The following is a 25163-nucleotide window of genomic DNA, read 5'->3' on the forward strand; positions in this document are numbered from 1 at the left end:
TAGCAGCAACCATTTCTGATGAAGGGCATTGTTTATTTCATGATGTGTTTGAACTCGGATGTCTTTTTGCGCACTTTCCGCCCAATCGGGCCAAGGAAGATAAACCGAATACCATTTGAACATTGGATCTTCCTCCACGATGCTTATTTACAACTTTGGCGAGCTCTGCACTACATTGGATACGGAAAACTGTGTGTACGTTCGTTAGCAAAGGTCTACGAAATGGTCTTATACATGTAGCACGATAACCAGTAGCGATGAGTCGATCTCGAACATTTTTTGTTAAAGTGCTCCTGTATGAACACCACTCTCTTTTTAAGATTGTCTTGTATGCAATGGATTTCCTTCTGACCAACCTTCATTATTATTTATGTTCTCTAGCAAATGGTATAGGGGGTCTTCATTATCTCTGAAGGTCTTTAACAGTTTTTATTGCGTGATTTTTATTCTCAAAACGACTTATAGTAGAATTGTGATGACCAACAATACGTGCAGTTGTTACAGCGACATCCCTGCTTCTCTAATGCTGATAATCTGCCATCTTGCTGCAGTTAAGAGTTGTCAAGGACCCATTACAAAGTGTCAATCACATAACTTGGTTAAATAAACTGTTGAAAACAATGAGGATAAAAGCATCTGTTTTGCTGTTTACGGGTAGAGTAGCTGCATGTGCAGATAAAAACTTATCGAGTCGATATGTATTGATTTAACTCAGCTGATACTTGAATAATGTTTAAGTAGTTCTATTTTACCAAATTAGATCACCAAAATATAAAGAGTGTTTTTTAAATTTCAATTTCAATTTGGTGTTGCATTGCCTTTTTCCATGTGTATAGAAGGGGTTTGAAAGTCCTGTGGTGCCTCCTGACTATGTGGGGAAAATTGAATGAAAGTTTCGGCATTATATGCATAAGAATGTATAATATAGAACTGTAATTGTTTATCTAAAGTGAGCATCATTCATTTATCATGTTTGTAACTGTATCAGCTGACAGTATTATAAATTTAGTACTATTGTTGTCATTTCATATTTTCTAAGAATACTTTCATGCGGAAGACAATCTTGAAAGAGGGCTGACAAGCAGATATACTCCAAAAATCAATGCTGTACAGAAACAACTTAAACTTGTTGCAAAATGGAAAAATTATGATATTGCAAAGAAAGAAATCTTTATAGCCGAAAACAGAAACGACCTTACCTGTTTACAAGTAAAGTATACATGTTTGAGAAATTGTCATATAATCATTATGTTTGATGTGTATGTCAATCAATAGTTGTTTTATATATACACGTGTTAAAAGTTGTATACTACTACAAAGAGGTAAACAAGAAAATATTTAATATCCATGACTTTTTTTTTTGGTAAGAATTATTATAAATCAATCTAATATAACCAATAGTATCATTAAAACTAATAATTCCTTATTGCTGCCTTTTTGTAATTGTTCTGCAATGTTTTTCTTACAAAATCCTAATGCATTATTCTGTTTGTTTTTTCATTTGTTTGATTGTTTTCTACTGTGTTTTGCTGATATAATTCTTTTCAAATTACAGGAACTAAACGAAACAAGGATGACCCATTTGAAAAATGAAACATTAAAAGTAGTCGACCAATGCAGTCAGAAGAATAAAAAGAAAATATTATTAGAGTATTATACGGAATTCGCAAAGGATGTACTACATGTAATTTTTTTAATACTATACTAGACATATTTTTCAAAGATGTAATGACATTTCATTCGCGTTGCTTCTAGATTAGTTGAGTTCAATGAAAATAACTAAAATATTTAGATTCTTTGAAAATCAATATTTGTGCTGATTCTGTCGATCAGAATTATACATGTTATATAGCTAACAAAGCAGTAGTAGTGATGGTTACAGCCAGAAGATATTTCTATTTACAGTTTGAAGGAATATACAGGACGAACTACCCAATGGGCAAGAACAGGCCAAACTTTTTTGCGATCATTAACAAGGCTACATACTTTACGAATGTTTCAAAATCGTTTGCAGCGTTGATAAAGAACATGAATGATCAGTTTTTCTTAGAACAGGAAGGTGACTTACGGAGAATAGTACAAGGATTCGTTGATGTAAGTTCGATAAGAAAATTATCTTTTTCATCAAAAGGATAATTTTGAATACGTTAGTGTTTGTGTTTGTATTTTTTAGTTCTTTTTTTATATATATATACGCCCGTTTACGGTATATAGTTGTCCATTCATCACTCTGTCAACAGGTCGAACAATTACTAACAAATGTTTAAACTAATTTGCATTAAACTTTGGAGAATCGTTTATATTTGTTGGGATATGTTTCTAATCGATTTTTATATACATGTATTTTGGTTTATACGTAACCAAGTTATGGATTTTTATTCATAATAAAACATCATCGAATCGTTAATTTGTCTTATGTCTATGACTCTATAATGGTAAGTAAATATTTAAAACAGACTATGAATACAATTTGAAACCCGATATAATTTTGTTTGAACACTATCTGTTATCAAATAGTTCGTTTCTATGGATGTTAGATTTTGTGTTTGTTGATCTACATTGCTCCTGCTGTATCGTTTGTTTTTCTCTTGCAGTTGATGCGTTTCATTCGGTTCTAGCTAGGCTGTAACCCGGATTTGTCTCTCTCAATGCATTTATTACTTTCGAACATTATTGGTGTACTATTGTTGCCTTTGTTTCTTTTCTATAAGTGATGAACAGTTTCCCAGAGAACAAACACAACATTTAGATCTTACAATATCAATATTTACATCAGTTGAAAAAAGTAACGCTAGGGACAAATGAAAACTTGAAAGGCGTTTCCAAACAATAAAAAAAGTTTATACATTTTGAAAACAGGAATACGAAAAAGACAGTGTTTCAGAACTCTTCCAGTCGTCTCTTTTGGCAAACAAAACGGACTTGGTGATGCTGGTAATGCAGAAAATAGAAAGCATGAGCTCATTTGTACTCGACAACTTACCAAATATTTTTAGGCTGGTAAGTAGAAAGGATTTTTATTTCTCGTATACTATACATGTACACCCGTAATGTTTACTTTAACTTTTTTAAACTTTTGAGGCTGATACAAGAATTGTATTTAAATGAACTTTTTTATCAAATTTATTCAATATGCACTATAAAGTTTTGGTACTGACGCTACAATGCATATCTTTGTTGAAACTTAAAATATGATTAACAGTTTAATGATAAATACTTACAACATACATTGCCGAAAAGTCTAACGCCAAAATGATTAATAATTATCAAAGGTACCAGGATTATAAATTAGTATTAATTGTTGCAATTTATAAGCTATATACCTTTGCTAGTGCTGCCTTAATATAGTGATTTGTTTACATGCAAACATGATTATTAATTTCAGAGCATTGAAATCAAAGATTGTTCAGCAATTGTGCTTATTCAACAGGTAAATTCACAATCGTTTTAAAATAGATTTAAAAATCTTTAATAATGGTACAATGATTTTATTGCAATTGTCTCATACCTAAAAAGTTTGAAAGTATATCAATATACACGACAATGTCCGTTTTAGTAAACTAATTTAGATGATACGATGTACATCAGAGATCGATAGTATACACACGATTGCAATCCTGTAGGAATGTGTGAACATTACTTTAAAATATAAGATATTATGTTTGTTATTACAACTTATTCAACAGTTTATTCCAAATTTCGCATTTTTGATTACCTTGCATTTAATTCATTGAATTTAATTCATTAACTGTTTTGACATCCACAAAACGGGTTTATTAGGAATGCATTTCAGATCTTCCAGACCAATTTCTACTCAATATTGTTGCATACAAAAGCGTTTCGGCAAATATTTATTTGTGTTCCTTTAGCATTGGGAAGTAAATCACGACAAAGACATGGAGAGCCATTTGGTAAGTGGTTATCAATGTTGTCATATTGTGAATAGTGATTGTATATGTGTAATTGGCTTTGTTAATTCGTTCACATTATCTAATATATGTATGACTTGATAAGAAAATGTTAAGTGATACAGCTCAGATTGATCATACAGACCTGTATTGCAACCAATCAACTGTTTTTGAAGAGCAACGTGTACGAAAACTTCTGAGACATATTACAATTTTTTTACATTTTATACACTTTCTAACATTTCTTACGGAAAGAAAATCAGATGATTAATGCAAGAAAAAAAGAATTAAGCTACCACATGTACCAGGCATGGTCTTTCACAATTAGTAAGGATGTATTTGATATTTCCTGCTTGTATGTATCTATTTGTATATTTTCATATGTTTATACAAAATACCTTTATATTTCACTACACAAGTCTGAAAAGACCAGTTTTTGTCTTTATTTGCAAAAACCTTTACTTGACATTCTCCAAAAGTATGACTTGTGTCTTAATTTTTCTTGACAAATTCTCATTTATATCAAATTTGTATGAAACTTACTCGACATATTCTTGACATTGTGAACTTGGTCTTAAAATTTCTTGACATATTCTTGACATTTGAATACTGTCTTGAAATTTCTCAAAATATTCTCGACATTCTTATTTTTTCTCAGTATGGCTTGACATATTCTGAACATTTTGAATTGTGTCTTAAATTAACTTGACAGTTCTGAGTTTAACAAATCGTGACAAATATTCATGATATAACTTTAATCTGTATTTTCTTTACATAGTATACTGTTGTTTTAAGTTACACTTCATTTTTAGCCATGGCGTTGTCAGTTTGTTTTAGATTTACGAGTTTGACTGTCCCTTTGGTATCTTTCGTCCCTCTTTTCTTACAACAAATATGAAAGTTAGGCATGTAAAATAATTTAAAATTTTGGTATCTAAATATTCTTACAAATGCAAATATGGTATAAATCTAATGTGTAAAATAATTTAAATGTGAGTATGTTGGTTTAAAGCAATTCAAATGTGGGTTTTTAAAAAAATACAAATTTTGATTCCTAAAATTCCTATTAATTAAATGATTAAAATTAATCATACTGTAGACATATTTCATTCTACAGTCTTAATATTCAACGTTTATATTTAAAATAATAATTGTACAAAAATGTGGTTTATAAAAATAGCAAATTATGATGATACAAAAATCGTTCAATTAACAGAAGAACAATTTGTGTAATGTTATCTGTTGGAAAACATATTAAGTGTTATACATGGACAGGATGTTTCCCATAAAATTAAGGTATTCCACACCCAGAATACACGCAACTGTCAAAAAGAAATTACTGACTAACCTGTAAGCAGCCCTACCACTTATCAGTTGACCATGCCACAGATTTAAAGAAAATTATTATCTACTCCAGGAATAATTAAAAAAAAATTATTCATAATTGGTCCCATCTATTATTGGTCTTATGAAATGGATCTCAAGTAGACACGCATAATATAGATCTAAACAATTTTTTCAGGAAGGAGTTATCACAAAAATTGTGATAACAAATTATAAAATTCAACACTCAAATTTGAATGAGAATTTGTTTTGGGTTGTTCTAAAATATGAATAAGGTTTTTGAATCAAGATGAGAACGAATTATTTGACCAACGTGAAAGCCCCCTCCCCCTTTTGTAACCACACAAACCAAACAAATCAATGGTGGGGTCCAGAGGAGACACATGGTCACATTTTAAAACTGCCTTCAAGACACCTTTTTTAGTAAAGCATATTTGACTGGCAAAAAATTGCAAAAATCTAAATGATGTTTGTCAGTTACTTCGACTTATATTCCAAGTGAAAACAAATAATTTTGGTGGTACCTAACACTACAGGGAGATCACTCTGTAAAATCAGTTTAATTTAATTACGTTGTGTTGTTAGGGGAATATTAAGCTTCTCAATGATCAAAATAAGTGTTTGTCAAACTGGTATATAATCAGTGTAATTTTTCTGATAAGACGGTTAGTTCAAATTTTTTTCTAAATATATATTTGTCAAAGTAAATACTTAGTCAAAATTTAAAGAAAATTAAACGAGCCAAATTAATTTTAGTGAAAGTGTTGGGTAAAAATAAATCAAAATTAAACTACCTGGGGGATTATTCAGGGTATTCCAACTTAGGTGCACAAATGGGTATCTTACTATACCAAGTTTAGTTTAGCCATAATAAAAAAAGTATAAATACCAGCAATAAAATGTCATAAACAATGCAAAATAAGTCTTTACACATTTCAGGCTAAATTTATACTAGTGTCAAGCCCATATTTTAGACTGTCAAGAATGTGTCCAGACATATTCAGACATTATTAAGAATGTCAAGAATATATAAAAAAAGAAGATGTGGTATGATTGCCAATGAGACAACTATTCACAAAAGACCAAAATGACACACACATTAACAATTATAGGTCACCGTACGGCCTATAACTATGAGCAAAGCCCATACCGCATTTATTCAAGACATATTCAGACATTATTAAGAATGTCAAGAATATGTCACGACAGATTGAGACAAATTTAAGACAGTCAAGGATTGATCAGGACTAATCCAGACTCTTACATGTAACAGTTGATACAGGAAGTGTCGATAAATTTAAAGACAATGTTCATACTGTCAAGACACTTGTTAAGAAAAATCAAGAACCTTATTAGACAAATCAATACTATGTCAAGAACTTTTAAAACATATTCATACAAATTCAGAATGTCGAGTAAAAATTCATGTAAATTCAAACAAAAACTGGTCTTTTCAGACTTTTTGACTTCTGTAGTGTTTCTCTCACGTTTGGCGCTGCTCCAATTTTTTACTATAAATACAGGTATACGATACTTAAAAATCATAAACTATCTTCAAATGAAGACAGAAGTTTGAAACATTACAGGAATGCTAGCTATCCTATGAATATCTAAGGTTACAAATTCAACACTATAACATCATTAAACTCGGAATTGTTTTGTTTTTTTGTCTTGATTTAAGAGGGGGTGGGTGGATAGAAAATTAAATTTTAGCATCAAGAACACCAATAAAATGTGGAACCATTTGTATTGCTGATGTAATTACAAACCCGGTAAATAATCGGTAGGTCATATTCGTGAAATGGGAACAGAATTGTAAATACGACATACGGAATATATCCGATATCGATTGTAAAAGACTTATTAAACAACGGTCAAAAAACGCCTGATGCCGTCCATACAATATTTACGAAAAGATGATTTCCACTCCAGCGTTTGGAACTCTTAGTTTATTAGGTTTCTTGTGAGAATCAACCTTACACTAGAAAATCATGATAGGACATACTAGCCCGGGAATATCGTATCAATTGGGCGAAATATAATCTGTATGCCGGATCTGCTGGAATGTTGCTTTATAGTAATTAAAAGTTCAAAGGTTTGTTATAAACCGACCCTCATTGTCAATTTTGAGACGTTAATCACGATATTAGGCAAACATAACTGTAACTAGTGTATCTTTTATATCTAGTTCGATGGAATAGATACATTCAACAAAGTCACCAAACTTTGAAATATTGTATAAGCGAATACCTTTATCATGTATATAGCGGAAAGAATATTGCTAACTGTTTACCCAACAAGTTTCTGTATAATGTAATTTAATAAGAATAAAAGAATACGTCGACAAGAAGGGGGCACTATTTGTTCCTATGGGAATGCCGATAGTTGGTATTGTTTTGAACAAGCTGCCAGTAACGGGTAACGGTGTTGACATACGATTGATACTTTCTGTCTTTTTTTATTTTGGTTGAATTTGAATGTTTGAATTTCCTGCCATGTCTGGGATTTGTTAAAGTGTTTGTTATGCTCTTTTTTTAACTGATTTAGGACCTTTTGGACCTATCTTCATTTAAAAACAAATCTCAACTTTATAGGTTTATATTGTTAGATATATTTGTTTTATTTTATTATCTTTTTTTTCTAGACAAGTGCATTACAGAGTAAATTGGATAAAAAGAAGGAAAAGGTAGGATATTTGGCATTTTAAAGTTTTTTGTATATCTCCTACATTTGTTTGTTATTGAGCGAGTATTTATATACGTGTATATTGTTATTCATATCCAAATATGTGTGAGTTTGGTTTACCAAATAAGATAATATGATTGAGTTAAGTCTTCCAATTGATGTTTTATCGTGTGTTTTTCTATGTTGGGATGTTATACTACTGTTTAAAAAAAAGAGAGAAGGTTTAGTACCATTAACACTTTTAATCCTACTGCAAATGTTTGCACCTGCCCTAAGTCAGTTATTTGATGTAGAGTAGTTGTCGTTTGTTTATGAAATGTTTACGTGTTTCTCGTTTCTCGTTTTTTATATAGATTAGATCGCTGATTTTCCTGTTTGAATGACTTAACACCAGTATTTTTTGGGCCCTTCATAGCTTATTGTTCGGTGTGATTCAAAGGTCCGTGTTGAAGGCCGTACACTGACCTATAATGGTTTACTTTTATAAATTGTTATTTTGATGGAGAGGTGTCTCATTTACACTCATACCTCATCTTCCTATATCTATTAGTCTTGCTTGTAGCCGTCGCTTTTATCTTACTTTCATGTAGTATTTTTACTCATTTAATCCCCAAAACTACACAGACTCTCTTGTTATATAGTTTACGTTTTCGTTATTGTGAAAATCAAAATGAGTATAGGAATTTTTTTTCAGAAACAAACACGCAGAATATTTTTTGATTTATATTAAAATGTATCGCTAATTCATTCTGTATTTTGGCTATATTTTGCGTGATTTTGATTTTTACTTACACAAATGTCCATTATCTGATAAACAACGACAAAAGTAAAGAAAAATTGCAAGTAGTATTGACGTAGCAAGATTTGAATAAAATGCCACTAAAAAAGCATTACAACATACGAAAACATTGAAAATTGCAATACAGTTGACAATTAATATAGAAATTGTATATTTTACTTGGTGAACGTATCATTATAACATTAGTGTGTGGTTTTCTATGCTGATATGGAATTTTATGTTTAAGAATTGACACGTGTCTCAAAATTTTCATTCATTTGCATTTCATTTCATTTATGGTTCGTAGGCAGTAAACATTGTTGTAACTAGTCATTTTCTTTTACGTGAGTATAGAATGTCAAAATGATCTTTAATTGTAAAAGGAGTTTTGATATAACTCTGACGTTCCCTAAATTTAACATTGCAGATGAAGATAAAGAAGGAAAAAAAGAACAACAAAGTACTCTTAGCTGTCAACAGTTTTATCATAGATTTGTTTGAAAATCCAAGATTTAAGCTGTACGAGTTCAAAGGTCAGTTGTTTCTATTTTGTCATCTCGAAAGAGGCACGAAGTTCAGTGTTAGATAAGACATTATTCTTCAATAACTTAGATGTATAACAAGCTACAAGTATTAGAGAAAACGATGTATCATATGAAATCCAAAAGAGGTAAAACATGTTCTTTATGGACGCAACTACATCTGGATGATTTAAAGTAATATCATTAGCAGATGCCAAAAGTGTCGTTTGTGACTGCAATGACTAATTGGACAAGACACTCAGATAATTTGTTTGAATTTTTTGTAGTTTTTAACAAGTTGGATTCTCAATATAATGCATAGGTCAAAACATTTTCTGTGTGTGGACATTTCATGAAATAGGTTTGGCATTTCTGAAAACGGAATTAACACAGTTGTTAACAAAGATTGGCAATATATTGCGATTCATTACAGTACAATAACAAATTGTCTATTAAAAGGCACAATTGGGAACAATGTCATTGTAAATAAAACCAACAGAATAATAATCATCAGTGAAACAGCCAACAAAACAAAACAAAACAAAACAACACAAACCATAAACTAAGCAACACTTTCCCTACATGCCCACAACTCTTAAACTATATTGATAAATTTTAAACTCTATATAATTTTTAGACTATTTTAAATCTCGGTCTATTTCCAAAATCTATTCTTACATACTTTTGAGTTTTTAACCCTGTATTCTTACATTGCCTATGTAAAATTTTAAATTATTTAAATGTACATTGAGCAACATATATATGTGACGTATAATTTTGTTCTGACGTCAGACACTCAAATCAATGAATGTGTTTGTAGATGGATGTTTTTGTGTTCTGTTAAATAATTCCTTTTTAAATTGTTACACGATGATGACTGCAGTACCCATAGTTTGAGTATTTTATTTATTGTGTCTGTTGAGTTAACGCATCATTGTAAGTAAAACAGAATTTGATGAGACTATCATCAAATTGAGAGGGTTGGCGCTATAAAACCAGGTTTAATCCACCATTTTTTTACATTTGAAAATGATTGTACCAAGTCAAGAATATGACAGTTCTTGTCCATTCGTTTTTTATGCGTTTAGTTATTTGATTTTGCCAGCCATCTGATTATGGACTTTCCGAATTGTTTTTCCTCTAAGTTCAGTATTTTTGTGATTTGGCTTTTTGATAAGCAATCACTGTAACATTTTGATTTTGTACTCTTTGTGAAATAATACGTGTTTATTTATTTTACTGTAGAATTTGCATTCCAATCATTGGATGTCTGAAATGTATTCTATTCGATACTGATATCATTCCAAACATTGTCCATATAATTAACGTTGTTATAAACACACACTTAGAATTATAGAACGAGTTATCTTAACACATCTGATTGTAGTAAAATACCCACTGTATATTTAGAAATATATTCCGTGGTCCGTAATGCAACAAAGGCAATATTATATTGCCGTTATTTGTGCAGTTATGAATTGGATTGTTTCAAACTCAATATTGTCTCATAAAAGATAACACCCTTGACCGGATATAAATTAGCGATTCGTAATTTTATGATTATCCTCATTTAAAAGACACCAACAGTATTTCAAATCTTTCAATTTTAGCATTTTGTTGATAGGTAGTTTATGTTTAACATTTTGATGGATATTTACAGTGCAGGTTTTCCTTTTTATCAGGTGAAGAAGAGCTAGATTTAATCCATAAAGACAAACCTTTCCATCATCTGTTTGTTTGGGCAGTTCTGGTAAATTGGAGAGAAATGGCGATGATATTTTGGGAGCAAGAAACCGACCTTACGTGTAAGAGGTTTTACTCATTAATAAATGCAATACAATTATATCAATTACAGACTTTAATATTTGCTTAAGTATTTTATTGATTGTAATTTAGGTACTCGATATCAAAAACGCGTTTTGAAAATAAAACATATCCAATATAACATATTTTCAAGATTTTCGGGGTGTTTAGATAGCTTTGGAAGTAAGAAAGGTCTCCATATTTTGTCATATATTTTAGCAATTTCAAACCCTCGTTGTCTTATACGACAAGACAAATACTCAAACATATGTATTGTGATCTATACCAGAATAACTGTATGTACAATTCGCTTTTATTGAAATCAACTATGAATGAGTTGATCGAAACGATCTATTATCTGGTAAATTTTATTTTTTTAATGTTTTTTTCGAGCATGTAAACAATTTACCCATGGTAACAATAACGCACTATCCCGTTTTAATAAGATTTTAATTAGTGTATTTGTACTTTGATACCCAATGAATTGTTTTTACGATGCTATGTTTGTTTTTTCAAGATAGCTGCCTATGCCCTTAACAATCATTAAATTGTAAGCAAATGCTTAACGAATATATTTGATCTATGACAAAAAGTTATTACAAAACTAATAAAAAAGGTGTTAAAATGTAAAACAATATCAAATAGACAATTATGGTCTGCATTTGCATGAGGCAAAATGCCAGAGAAGAAGTTAAGGTTAATAAAAATAATAAGGTGTTGTAAGGAGTAAATGGAGTACGGTAATACTTTTACAAAATAAAGAAATTTGTTTTTTACAGTAGGAGAACAGAAATGAAAATTCATTGTCTTAATACTTATATGGTTTATGTTAAAAATAGTGTGACAAGAAACAAAACAAAATAAGTAAACCCGATAAGAAGTTTAATTCAGTAAGTCACATTTGTGAATTGAGACAAGTCTCTACAAAAGACCAAAATGACACAGAAATTACCAGCTATAGGTCACCGAACGGTCTTCAACAATGATTTATGTAAAGGGTGAAATCTGAAACAAAACCTGAAATGATTATTGAATTATTATGTTCTTAGTTAATCTGGAAAACTTCATTTCTGTATTAGTCAACTTTCCAACAATCTGTTAAAGATATATATAGACATGGAAAAAAGTATTGCAACACCTTGATTTTTTAAAACTTGAAAAATCAGCCTCTTTTTTTGGATGAAATATAATACAATATGTGTATAATATTATTGAAACATAGTTTATGATAACATTGGCATTGAAATGAACAAACAATGTTTGAAAAAAAATGATTTTTATGACCACGATTTAAATAACAAAATGAAGTGTTTTTTGTACAAAAAACTGCATTTTACAACTTTTACTGTAGTCGAACTTTACAATGTCAGACATTTCAAAATTAATCTTCAGATGACTGTTCACATTATGGTTGATCGTTATACGCCAAACAATTAGTATCGCCCAATAGTGTCCAAAATATGCTCGATATGGTTCAAATCCGGGCTACGATCGGGCCAAGGAAGACGAACCAAATTCCATTTGAACATTTGATCTTCCTCCACGATGATAATTTCCAACTTTGGCGAGCTCTGCACTACATTGGATACGGAAGACTGTATGCCTGTTTGTTAACAAAAAAGGTCTCCGAAATGGTCTTATCGTACGATAACCAGTAGCGATGAGTCGATCTCGAACAGTTCTTGTTAAAAGGCTCATGTATGGCCACCACTCTCTTTTTAGGATTGTCTTGTATGCAATGGGTTTCCTTCTGACCATCCTTCATTATGCTGGATTTTCCCTAGCAAATGGTAAAGGGAGTCTTCATTACCTCGGAAGGTCTTTAACAGCGTTTATTGCCTGATTTTTTTCTCAAATCGACTTATAACGGAATGGTGATGACCAACAATATATAGTATGTGAAAAAAAAAGTAATGCCATGATATGCAATGTAATGCATGAAATTACACAAAGTTTTGCTTAAGTAATGCATTATATTACAAGTACACGTAATGCAAAAATTGCTGCAATACACATTTCATGCAATTACTTGGGAATAGGTAATGAAATATCAGGCATAACAATTACAAATTTGCATTACCTCATGCCTGGTTCTGATCCAAAGTTCATGTTTGAATGATACCATCAGTTTCTTTTTTATATGACAAGTTTTGTCATTTTGGTAAGTTTAACCGCTTACAAAATATCGATGGTTTCTTCTTTTGTTACTTGGCTTTCGCTACCTTCAGTTGGTCGTTCTACACCGTAGGTCTTCATTGAATTTTTGCATGATGAACATTAAAAAAATCTTTTACACAAACAGCTGTAGCGAATAATACACTTCCGAATATCATATGACTTAATGTATGCAAACAACGCCCTTAAAGTTTGTGGTCATACAGAATCTGTTTCAATACTTATACATCATTGGCTTATATTTCTATTCGGTTTTGAATGTACCCGTTGAGGATGAATCCAGAAAGAACTTCGAACGCAAGCAGTTTTAAAGTACTGTTCATTTGATTAGAGCCCTATCAATATGTGAAAGGATACTAGCATCGACGCTTAATTTATATTTAAAACATTTAAAACTTTCTTTACATTATCATTGATCGGTTCGAATTATTTCATAGTGTTAATTGATTATATTTTAATTGCAGGCTCTGCTTTATTTGCTAGTGCAGTGCTTAAAGAATTGTCTGAGAAGGCACACTTTTCTAAACATATGCACCTCAGTCAATCATTAAAAGAAAATTCTAGGTAAGCCTTTGAGTGGAACACAATAATAATTGAGTTAAAATAGACATAGATTTTCTTATTTTTATAAAGCAAGCAGAAGGAAAAATGTGTAGTTGCGTTATTTATGATTAGTATAGTTTTACTTTCCATTTTTTCAAATCTTAAAAAAAAAATACATTCAATCTTTCGTTTGTTGAACTGTCTGAAATCAATGATTTGTGACAACAATAATTTCATTAACGGGCATTATATCATTATTTTGTCATATACTTAACAAGAACTAAATCGTAATTACTAACAAATGTTAACCATACCAAGTATTCTGCTTTTTAAAGAATTCCTCGTTCTTAACTCTACCATATACACCTTATCGTAAAAATTTATCGAATCAACCCAGTTCCTAATACGGGAAAACTGCCTAGTTGGACAGCTACGTTAATTAGACTAATATCATATAAACACAAACGAACTTACAAATACTAATTATTTGCTGTTTTGTATTTGTTTGTTTTCAACTATACTAAATAAACTCATCATAGATACCAGAACTTAATTTTGTATATACGCCAGACGCGCATTTCGTCTACAAAAGACTCATCCGTGACGCTCGAATCCAAACGAGTTTAAAGGCCAAATAAAGTACGAAGTTGAAGAGCATTGAGGACCAAAAATCCCTAAAAGTTTTGCCAAATACAGCTTAATGCACATTAACAGTTACATCAGATTTTAGTTATTACAGACACGTAATATGTAATACAATATTTGCAATATCCATTTCTCTTTATGATCCAATGCAAACATCTGTATTATTTAAAGACTAAATATCATCCCCAAACTTAACAGGAATTCGTCCTTTCCCGTTTTCGCCATGTATAGTATAGGTAATGTTCCAAACATTTTCACGAGAATGTTGTATCGTACTTATTGACAATGATGGGACTTTCCGTCTGAAATTTTATCGCGGAGTTCAGAGTTTTTTTTATTTTTCTTTCCATTATAACATATCAATCATTTATAATAATTAACAACTACTTTCCCTAGGCCTTTTCCTAAACCTACATGTTTACTTCTTACAAATTGTTTCTAAACGACGGTTTGTGTCTATCAATGAAAAAGACTTACTACTGTCACAGAGAAGTCCCTTAATTAAGCTAGGATATCCAAGCAGTGAATTCATTTCATATAAGACAAACATAAAACACAAATTCACATTTATGTCCAATCGATACGTCACTTGGTCGGAGATTATTAGATTAGTTAACAATTTATATTTTTTTGGCTCTTGGGATTTGTTTTGTTAAAAGTTTGTGTTCTTACGTCTTTTTTAAGGGTCTGAATCTTTTGTGTTGTATTGATTATGTTTTATATTTCATCTTACCAGTTTGGGTGTATACCGTTTTTGAAATCTATTTCAGACACTTTGAAAATCTAGCCTGCAATGTGATGACACAATTGTACAGCGATGATAGAGAAAACGCTCTTACCACGCTGGTTACAGAGGTTGGCCGATATAAATCTACACCTTTAGAAATTGCTGTTTCGCAAAAACTGGAGAAGTTTATGGCACATACAGCCTGTCAAGCAAAGCTCAATAGTATATGGAATGGAGATATTGAAGAATATACACCATTCTGGAGGGTATGTTGAATGATATTTACAGTATTAATTGATGCGTTCAGCGCTTATAAGCTTGACAAAGCGTTATAATGCTGAAATAAGTTTGAATTGAAAATTTCCAATTCGTTGATCGCAAATATTAACACGTTTTGTAAGTATTTTCTAGAACAAACAATGTTTCTGCCTTACTTACAAGAGATTACTAAGTTTAATCTTTTATCAATGGCGAGATAGCAGTGGTTAAAATTCCTCCTTCATTTCTGTAAAGAAATTATTCGAAGTCTAACTCGTCAAAGGAATAATAGGTATACTATCGATTATATAATCTGTTATACTTCTCTGTTACCGCACTAATTCAAACATTTAATAACATAAATGTGTGGAAGGATATAAGTATTGATGACTGTAAGACTAGACTATCTGATCGCTTTTGCGCTAGTTCCCATTCTTATTAAAATCCTTCGGTCACAATAGTATGCTAAATGTGCTTTTCCAAATGCCACACACATCGTAAATATCAATCTATATATTTAAAGCTAAGATCAAATACAGCTAAGAAATCTATTACTGAAATAAGATTCTTTTTTTAAACATTTAAAGGTTTGTAACATGGAATTTATAAAAAAAAAAATACCATGTAATTGATATTCCTGTCAACCCCGAAGTGCTGACTACTAGGCTGGTAATATCCTCGGGGACGAAACGTCCAACAGCAGTGGCATCAATTCAGTTGTGTAAATAGTAATCAAAGGTACCAGGATGATACAGAAGACTCACCAGTGACGATCAGATCAAAATAGTTATAAAGTCAAACAAGCACAGAGTTGAAGAGCATTCATGATAAAAAATTACAAAATGTTGTGCCAAATACGGCTAAGTAATCTATTACAAGGATGAAAAAATCCTTAGTTTTTTTTGAAAGATTTAAAGTTTTGTAACAGGAAATGTTTAAAAACTACCTTATAACAGTACTGATATTCATGTAAAAAAAAGTTTGCTGACTACTGGGCTGGTGATAAATTCGGGGACGAAACTTCCGCCAGCAATGACCTCTACTTAGTAGTGTTAATAGTAACCCTATGTGCGAGGGGCCGGTAACAAGAAATTGTATTAAGAGAGGTCGTAAGTATTGAATTAAGGGGAATATAAGATAATTCTAAGATCACTCAAAGAATGCAAATCAAAGCTCCCTCAGGTAGTACGTAGATCGCTCTTATTTCTCCCTTAAGTTGCATCGTAATAGTTTTCAAGTTACGAGTTCTTAATAATTTTCTGGTGTCTCCGTGTTTGGTTCATCACAAAGAAATTAGAATCACCTTAAATAAATAATAGAAACGTTTTAATGAACGATTCAATGCGCATAAAAATCAACTACCCATTTAACCTAAGGAAAACAATTCTGGCCGCAGACCACCATTATTCTTCCGGCCCTTTTTTATAAAAGTAAAATTGAATTAAAAAATTTGCGCTGCTTCAAACATGAAATTATTTTTACTGCTTATAGGACATTGCTATTTAAATAAGAATATGCTTGTCTCAGGACAATCCTTTTGAGGGCCCTATTATTCACCAGGCCAATGGTAGGATTTGACGTAGACTTATTGTTCTATCTTACCGTTGATTTCGGTCAAATCACTACTAGAATGGTTCACTTTTATAATTTGTAATTTGGATGGAGAGTTGTCTCATTTGCACTCATACCACATGTTTCTTTATTTTTTTCACTTTAAACAATATTTTTTTTCACATTTTAAAAGCCTTCTTTCAAAAAAATAAAATCACAAAAATACTTAACTCCGAGGAAAATTCAAAACGAAAATTAAATCCTTAACCAAATGGCAAAATCAAATGATTAAACACATCAAACGAATTGACGACACTTGTCATATTCCTGACTCGTTACAGGCATTTTTAAAGTAAAAAAAAATGATGGATTGAACCTGGTTTAAACAGCTGAACCTCTCAATTGTATGACAGTCTTGTCAAATTCCATGATATTGAAAACGATGCGTGAACAAAAAAGACACAATGGGCAATAATATAAAAAAACAGGTATACAACAACAACACCCAACCCACTAAAAACTGAAGATAATTTTAGATGATTCCTGCTACACGTGTGGAGCCCATCGTGTTGCTCATTGTATTACAAAGCCGGTAAATAATTGGTCAACCAACTCATGATGTCTTCCGTAAGAAAGTGATGATTTAAACTTCACCATTTGGAACTCTTGGTTTAAAATTGAAAAAAAGTCACAAATTTCTCCTTACTTTATATTTAATGCTTCTCTCAACAAGCCAAAATTGCAATGATTTACAAAAAAAAAGCCGGGAACTACCATCCTCCACAAACATGACCAAGAAAACACTAATATATAATTTCCTATTCAGATGAATTAATAATTAGAATCAAAAAGTTCTGAGGTTGACGTATTAACTTTTTTAAGCAACTTGTTCTCATATTAACAAATGAATGTACAGCTAAGAGTAGACGGGACCACTCTTACAAAAAAATGCCAAGTGAACCTATTGCGAATTGTTCTTGGTACATATAAAAATGTACACCCCTTAGTTGCTAAGTTTGTTATAAGAACACTTAATAACTGTCCAAAATTTAAGAATGATTTTGTGTTACCGGAATTAGTAAGAATGCTGTAATGTAGACGTAAGAATCGTTCTTAAATCATGCACTTTTTCAAAACATTAAGGGCTGTCAATCATTCTAAGATAGGTCTGAGGTAGGGTCTTGTTACATTCTTAAATCTTAAGACGCACGTTAGACGTTCGTAAGACATACTAATGCTTCTTGTTACCGGCCCCAGGGTTGTAAATAAATACGCCAGACGCGCATTTCGTCAATATAAGACTCATCAGTAACGCGCAGTTAAAAATGTAATATAATAGTCAAACAAGAACAAAGTTGAAGAGCCTTCAAGGATTAAAATACAAAAAAGTTGTGCCAAATAAGGCTAAGGTACTATATTCCTGGGATAAGAATATGCATTATGAAACTAGAATTATTTTCATGTGACTCCCTGGCATTATTTGATAACCTGCATTTTACTTTTAGTATAGTTTTCTATCATTCTATTTTCAAGATTTGAAACAAGTTTGATATGGTGGTGTCTTTTCTCAAAATATTATATTGTAGATTGGTATGGTATTATTCCTTCCGATGTTATTAATTCAAGCATTAGGATTCATTACTTTTAAAACGAAAGAAACGACACCACAGCAAATAAGCCCATATCAATATCCGGATGAGGACCCAATAAAAGATCACAAAAGAAATACAGAACCCTATGAGACCGGACTTAATTTCATACACCGCTTTTACAATGCACCAGTTACAAAATTTTGTGTCTATATGGTAGGTTGTTTTTATTAATAGTATTCTTCCTCTATCATATAATATTCTTTGAAGTTTAAAATAAATCTAATTTCCAACACATCTTTATCTAGCAAAATTTTACTTATGTAAGAATAAGAAAGAAGCATGTTCATGATGTTTAGATAACCTAGATGCAATTTTCCAAAACTTTCAGTTATGCGTACATAATTATGTATATTTCATTATAAAACGTTATTATGATTGGCTAGCTGCAATCTCGCGTTATTCCTTAATCACCTTTATTACACAATAAAATGTCTTATTCATTGTGACACGACGTCTAATGTTATATCAACTGTCTGTCTTACACAAGCTAGAATATATGAGGTATGGATCAAGAAAATAACTTTACATAATTTATGGTTTACTTAAATATGTCGAATGGTTAACTTATAACTCGTGATAAATGTATTTTATGCTACCAAATATTTGTGTTTCATAGTTGCACATTTTTCCCCTGAATATCAACTGTGGGAAAGTTAGAAGCCAAGAATCGATACATTAATTAACATGTAAACATGAAAAAAGTCAGATAAAATGTTATATCGATATTTGTTCGATAAATTGGGTTTGTTATAAACGAAAACTCACTCATCAAACTTACAACCATTCTTTATTTGTAAGGAAAAAAAAGTAAAATGTGTGCATAATTTGAAATAGGTTACTTTTAAACGAAGATTTACACTTCAAATTAACTGTCATTACTGTTTTTTTTAATTTGTTCAAAACAAATTGTCAAATATTTGTAACTTGTTCAGAATTTAAGAGTTTAACAGGTTACTTATCTAAGCAATCAATGCACCTATAAATAGTATATATTTTAAAAGTATAAGCAATGATTTAAATACTAACCAGTATTCTAATATGACATCCTTATTACGCTTTGTAAACAAAGCCGTGTTCTAATGAGCACAAAATATGTTTGACACATGCGCACGAACTTACTGTTTATATTAACTTTATTTCGATCGTTATCCTTTAAAATATATATACATTTAAGCAGCTAACATAAACTTTTATTATATATTTTAATAAAACAACGTATATTTACCCTGCTTGTAGATCAAATATGAACTGAAATCCACAGACTCCTTAAGGAAGAAACGGGGACAGCCACACATTTTTACAGTAATTTCGCACGCTTCGACCTATAAAAACATTGTATTTGTCCTATTAGAATCGAAATAATTCCTTCATGTCATGCTCTATGCTCATTTTAACATGGGTAGGCATTATATTTGACGACATTTTACACCTCGGTAACGCTCAGTGTAAAATATCGACAAATATAATGCCTACCCATGTTAAAATGAGCATAAAGCATGACATGAAGGAATTATTTCTTAATTAAATAATATATCTGTAAAATAAAACGTACGGCGAATGTTTTAGGACAACAAATTATTTCAAACAAATAGGCTTTTTTAAGACAATATTTATTATATTTGACAAAGTGCATGAGTATGGTGAATGTATCAAATACATAAAATCACGGATTCTCAAAATGCAGAGAGTATGTAGTGTTCTATAAAATGGCAGTTAAAGACACTTTTACAATTAACACATTTGTGTATTCAAACAATGTCTACCACATGAACATGCATAAATTCAACTGATTGAAACTTAGCTAACAATTTGTCGATAACACACAATTAAAGTTTTGTCAGTTAAATATCTCAGTGAAATAAGACACTCAAGACTCCTCGTGTAATCGCAATTTGTATTGGAATCTCACACCGTAGAAGCCATAAGCACGCTGACACTTTCTTGTAATATCAATCTAAGAAGAAATGTATTGAGATAGTTGCTATATCAAGTTGTATTACAAATATATATTTCTCTTGAAGATAACATACATGACATTCGTGGTGATATTTGCGATATTTGTTTTGACTGATTTGTATCCATTGTCAGAGAATCCGCCATCTATACTTGAATATTTAACTTGGGTGTGGACTTTGTCAATAGCAATAGATGAAGTTAGACAGGTTTGTCTTATACAATTACTTAATGCGAACAAGATCCATATGCGTTATATTTTTTGGAATAATTGATCATTGCAACCATTTTTCACGAATGGAATCTATAATTGTTGTTTTTGTTTACAATCAGAAGCAATGGATTTCGTGCAAGACATATTATTTTTCATTAGAAACTTATTACGAATTTGAATTCAGCAAAAACTAGTATTTTATTTCAGAATAAGAAAACTTTCTAAAGATAGATAAAACAAATAAAACTTATCATGTTTTTTTATTGATTTTTCGTTTACCTAATTTCAAACAATGTCTTTACAGATATATCAAACAAACAAGGGATCATTTTCAAAAAATCTAAAGTATTGGGCTAACGATGTCTGGAATATATTCGATATCATAATGTATCTCCTGTTCTTGTTGTCTGTTCTGCTACGATGTTTGCTGAATTCGGACCAGTTTTACTTTGCCAGAATGTCTTATGCTGTCACTTTGTCGATGTTTATCTTACGAAGCATGCATTTCTTCTTCATCCAAAGGTTTATTGGACCTAAAGTTGTAATGATAGGAAGAATGGTAAGCGTACAATTCAATTACTACGTTATCGAAGTATACATTGCGCATTTCTAGAAGTTAATTCTCCCTACTTGCAATTCACATTCGTACAGCTTAGACATTTTTGTTTTGTTGTGTACTTTTTTTTTTATATATTTGTGCATGCATGTCGTTTTTTTTCATAACAAGTATTTTATGACATAGTAAAGTTAAATTGAAGTCATATGTAGGTAAACTATCTAAAAGAAAAAGAAAAAAAAGCTTCAAATACTAACTGGCATTGAAAAACTGGGACGGGCATGGCAATAAAAGTCTAAAAATAAATCATTAAATTCCAAGTTTAGTAGGCCACAACAATTACTGATCATGTTAAAATTTAATTTTTGCATATGCTGTAATAAGAGTACAATAAAAGCTTAATGTATTATAGAGGGATAATAAAAAAAAATATGATCGAACTCGTTTGCATGGGTTTGCTAACAGTAAAAGCGGACGAGCACATAATGAATCTCATTTTATTTCCACAGCTTGGAGACCTTGGTTTCTTCATTGCTCTATATGCACTGTTTCTAATAAGTTTTGGAATCATGTACCAAGCTATTTTGTTTCCGAATTCGACGTCATCACCTTGGCAGCTGATAAAAGATGTTGTTTATTTACCGTACTGGCAATTGTACGGCGAGCTAAATTTAGAACAGATTGAAGGTATCCATTATGATAATAATACGTGTTACTACTTTTAGACATTTAGACGTTGTTTTTGCCTTTGTCCTTATCGACTTGACAACTGTGTGTATCTTGTGTATTTGTTTCTTTGTAACAAAATGTGCATTTAATAAAAAGTAAGTCGAAAAATTCGGAGGTATAGTTTACTTGACTAAGAATAACTGAACTTTCAAAACACAAACAATTTCAATTTTTATATACAGATGGGTGCAGTCATAACCTGTACAGCAAGTTAACTTGATAACCAGTCATTTGGACTGGTCAAAGTTCACCTGTGACCGCATTAATGACTGCTCTGACCAGTCCTATGACCAAAATATAGTTAACTTGAAAAGCGGACTTGGTCCTACGACTGTTTTTATGTCTGCCAAAAAAGTTAACTTTGAAACAGGTCCGCTATTGATATAAGTTAACTTTGAACCAGTCCTGTCAAAAGTTAACAGAAGTTAACTTCGAAACCAGTCCTGTCGTAAAGTTAACATAAGTTAACTTCGAAACCAGTCCTGACACAAAGTTAACATAAGTTAACTTTTGCTTTAACAAATCCGATCGAAACCAGACCTGTTCCCAAGTTAACTGTTTACTGGTTTGCTCAACACTAAGTTAACTTGTAACCAGGACCGCTTAAAATCAAGTTTTCAAAAATGTTTTTTAATATCTTTGTTTCGTAGTATAAACATCGAAAATAATGTAAAATGTACACTTCCGTAATATAAACAGGATTAAATACAAATATTTGAAAATTAAGTACGCATACAACGTTGCTTGTAACACTTTTTTATCTGTGATCTGCCAATTTATAAATGAAAAAACGATCTCGGATCTGAGAACGGGCAATAATTTCCAATACCTATATCATATTCAACCATATTTGCACTTTATTATGTATATCTATGAAAGAACGTATATTAGATAATAGTAAAACGTCCTTGGTCTATGTAGCCAGTGTCAGGAATATTTAATTTTCAGGAGAGAATTTATTATACAAAATGAAAGCATCATTAAAACACATCATTAGTTTTGATACCTCATGCTGACTTGTACAACAAAATTATTTGATCGCATTGACCAAAACTGACCAAATGTGCACATAAATTTATAAATCTATATACCCGCATAGTAAATCAGCCATATTTTTTTATGTCAGGATTCAATATATAATACAACGTGATACAATGTACAGTAAAATTGCAATACAATAACAACAAATTTTTGTTCGCATAGATTTAGGGTGCCAGAATATCATCCTTCTATTCAAACTATTGATACGTTACAAAAAAATGTTCTTTCTTAGTGCACGCGCGACTGCCATTTATTTTAGTACCTACGTTGGATAATCATTCGCATCATTATGTAATAGATTTTACTGTTTATATAACTTGTTTAACTTAATTGAAAAGTATTACTAGTACTGTTAATCTTCTAGGCGACAAACCTACGAACTGTACGAGTAATCGTCAGCTCTACACGAGTGGAACACGATGTCCAATAAAAAACCAGTTCAATGCGCTATTGCCGGCTGTGTATCTAATTTTGACAAATATTCTGTTAGTGAATATTATTATTGCGATGTTTTCGTAAGTATTAAATACATATATATGACTTGACCTGAGAAAATATACTTGATATTCGAATGCTCTCATTTTTAATTATAACAGAATAGTGACAAAATAAACTGGAATTGTACTGTTCGATGTGTACACTTGGTCTACGCATTTTTATGTCTTCGCAACAACATATATCGCAATATTTCTCCCGTTCAATATTGGAAACAGGTAATTTCCTTTTTTTCTAAATGTGAGGTGTTAGTATTAAAAAGAAAATTTGTTATGATTGCCAATTAAACCACTCTCAATAAGAGACAATTTCACAGAATTTAAAAGCAATAGTTCTTTTCAATATTTTACAAAAAAAGCCTGCATCAGATGATTACATGCTCGAACAAACAATAAAGTGAAAAAACAAAAAGCATTTGTTTAATTTTTCTTTTTGCCTTTGTTACATTGTAAAAAACAATTAAGGACAAGCTATTGCAAAATTCCTCATAATAACGTTGTAATTGTTTAATTTTATCTAATGCGGAGATACCTCTTTATTTCATACCATAAATTTATTACAACAACAAGTGATATACTGTGGATTCATTAATATGCGTTGGATACCAATTTTCGTTGCTTTCGTGGGTAGAGTCTAACCATGAAATTAAATGCTCAACGAATAACAAACTTTCTATATGCTTCGTCAAAACCGTGAAATTAAATATCCATGAACATGGAAGTTTTCTCTTATCCACGAAAATTGGTACCCACGAAAATAAATTAATCCATAGTATGTCGTAATCATTTATTTTTTTTCACAGGCGAACATTCGACACTGTACAGGACAACTCTGAAATGATTTATAAATTCCACATGTATGCATTGGTGCATGAATACTATGACAGACCAATGTTTCCAATACCAATAGTTATACATGTATGGAGATTAATTGTGTTTTATCGCGACCATAAACGGACTCCGAAGAAGTACGGAAGCGCCTTTGGTAAATATTGCCTATTTATGTCGAAAAACATTGTAATTCTGTATTTACTACAAATGCATTATGCTGTATAAAAAGAAGATAACGTGTAAAAGCAAATTATACAACTTTGCACTTGAGACCACCAAATGACACAGAGATTGAAAACTATTTGTAACATTACGTCCTCTCAAACTGAGCAAAGTCGATACAGCAGAGTCAGTTATAATAGCTGCCGAAGTTACAATACAAAACAATGCAAAAATCAAAACTAAGGGTATTATTCAATTTTGAAAAAATAACAAAACAAAAGGTACATTGTATTTAAAACACAAAAGTCAAGCAGGCAAAATCCCTAAAACTTGTATTTTAACAATTACCAATACTATATATCGAATATTTTCGTTCTGAAAAATTATTCCACAAAAAATTTATTAAATTTCAATATGTTTTATCAGATACCTTAAAAGAACCTTTCATTAAATACAATGTAATTACATTTTTTTTTGTAATTTTGTTATGATTCTCTTTTTTTTCGGTAAAAAGTGATACTGGCAATATGACAATTTTAATCAACTAATAAAATAACATTATATATATTAAATAGTTTCTGATATAATAAATT

The 25163-nt window shown here is 31.0% G+C and overlaps 1 protein-coding gene across 2 annotated transcripts in view; it reads left to right on the forward strand.

Annotated features, from left to right (window-relative positions):
• LOC134696619 (transient receptor potential cation channel subfamily M member 1-like) overlaps positions 1-25163 on the forward strand; it is a 31984-nt gene that overhangs the window by 1053 nt on the left and 5768 nt on the right. Inside the window, exons 2-18 of one of the 2 annotated variants that reach the window (XM_063558487.1) lie at positions 1040-1209; positions 1556-1684; positions 1906-2094; positions 2860-3000; positions 3386-3430; positions 3870-3911; positions 7897-7938; positions 9143-9248; positions 10919-11041; positions 13679-13778; positions 15173-15395; positions 18525-18743; positions 20612-20752; positions 21062-21316; positions 21823-22000; positions 23448-23598; positions 24381-24562. In XM_063558487.1, the coding sequence (XP_063414557.1) occupies positions 1040-1209; positions 1556-1684; positions 1906-2094; positions 2860-3000; positions 3386-3430; positions 3870-3911; positions 7897-7938; positions 9143-9248; positions 10919-11041; positions 13679-13778; positions 15173-15395; positions 18525-18743; positions 20612-20752; positions 21062-21316; positions 21823-22000; positions 23448-23598; positions 24381-24562 (2436 nt within the window). The remainder of the gene's footprint in view (positions 1-1039; positions 1210-1555; positions 1685-1905; positions 2095-2859; positions 3001-3385; positions 3431-3869; positions 3912-7896; positions 7939-9142; positions 9249-10918; positions 11042-13678; positions 13779-15172; positions 15396-18524; positions 18744-20611; positions 20753-21061; positions 21317-21822; positions 22001-23447; positions 23599-24380; positions 24563-25163) is intronic. The other variant, XM_063558488.1, reaches the window with a different exon arrangement.

Source organism: Mytilus trossulus, chromosome 14 (genome assembly GCF_036588685.1).
Source record: "Mytilus trossulus isolate FHL-02 chromosome 14, PNRI_Mtr1.1.1.hap1, whole genome shotgun sequence".
NCBI classification, from domain to species: domain Eukaryota; kingdom Metazoa; phylum Mollusca; class Bivalvia; order Mytilida; family Mytilidae; genus Mytilus; species Mytilus trossulus.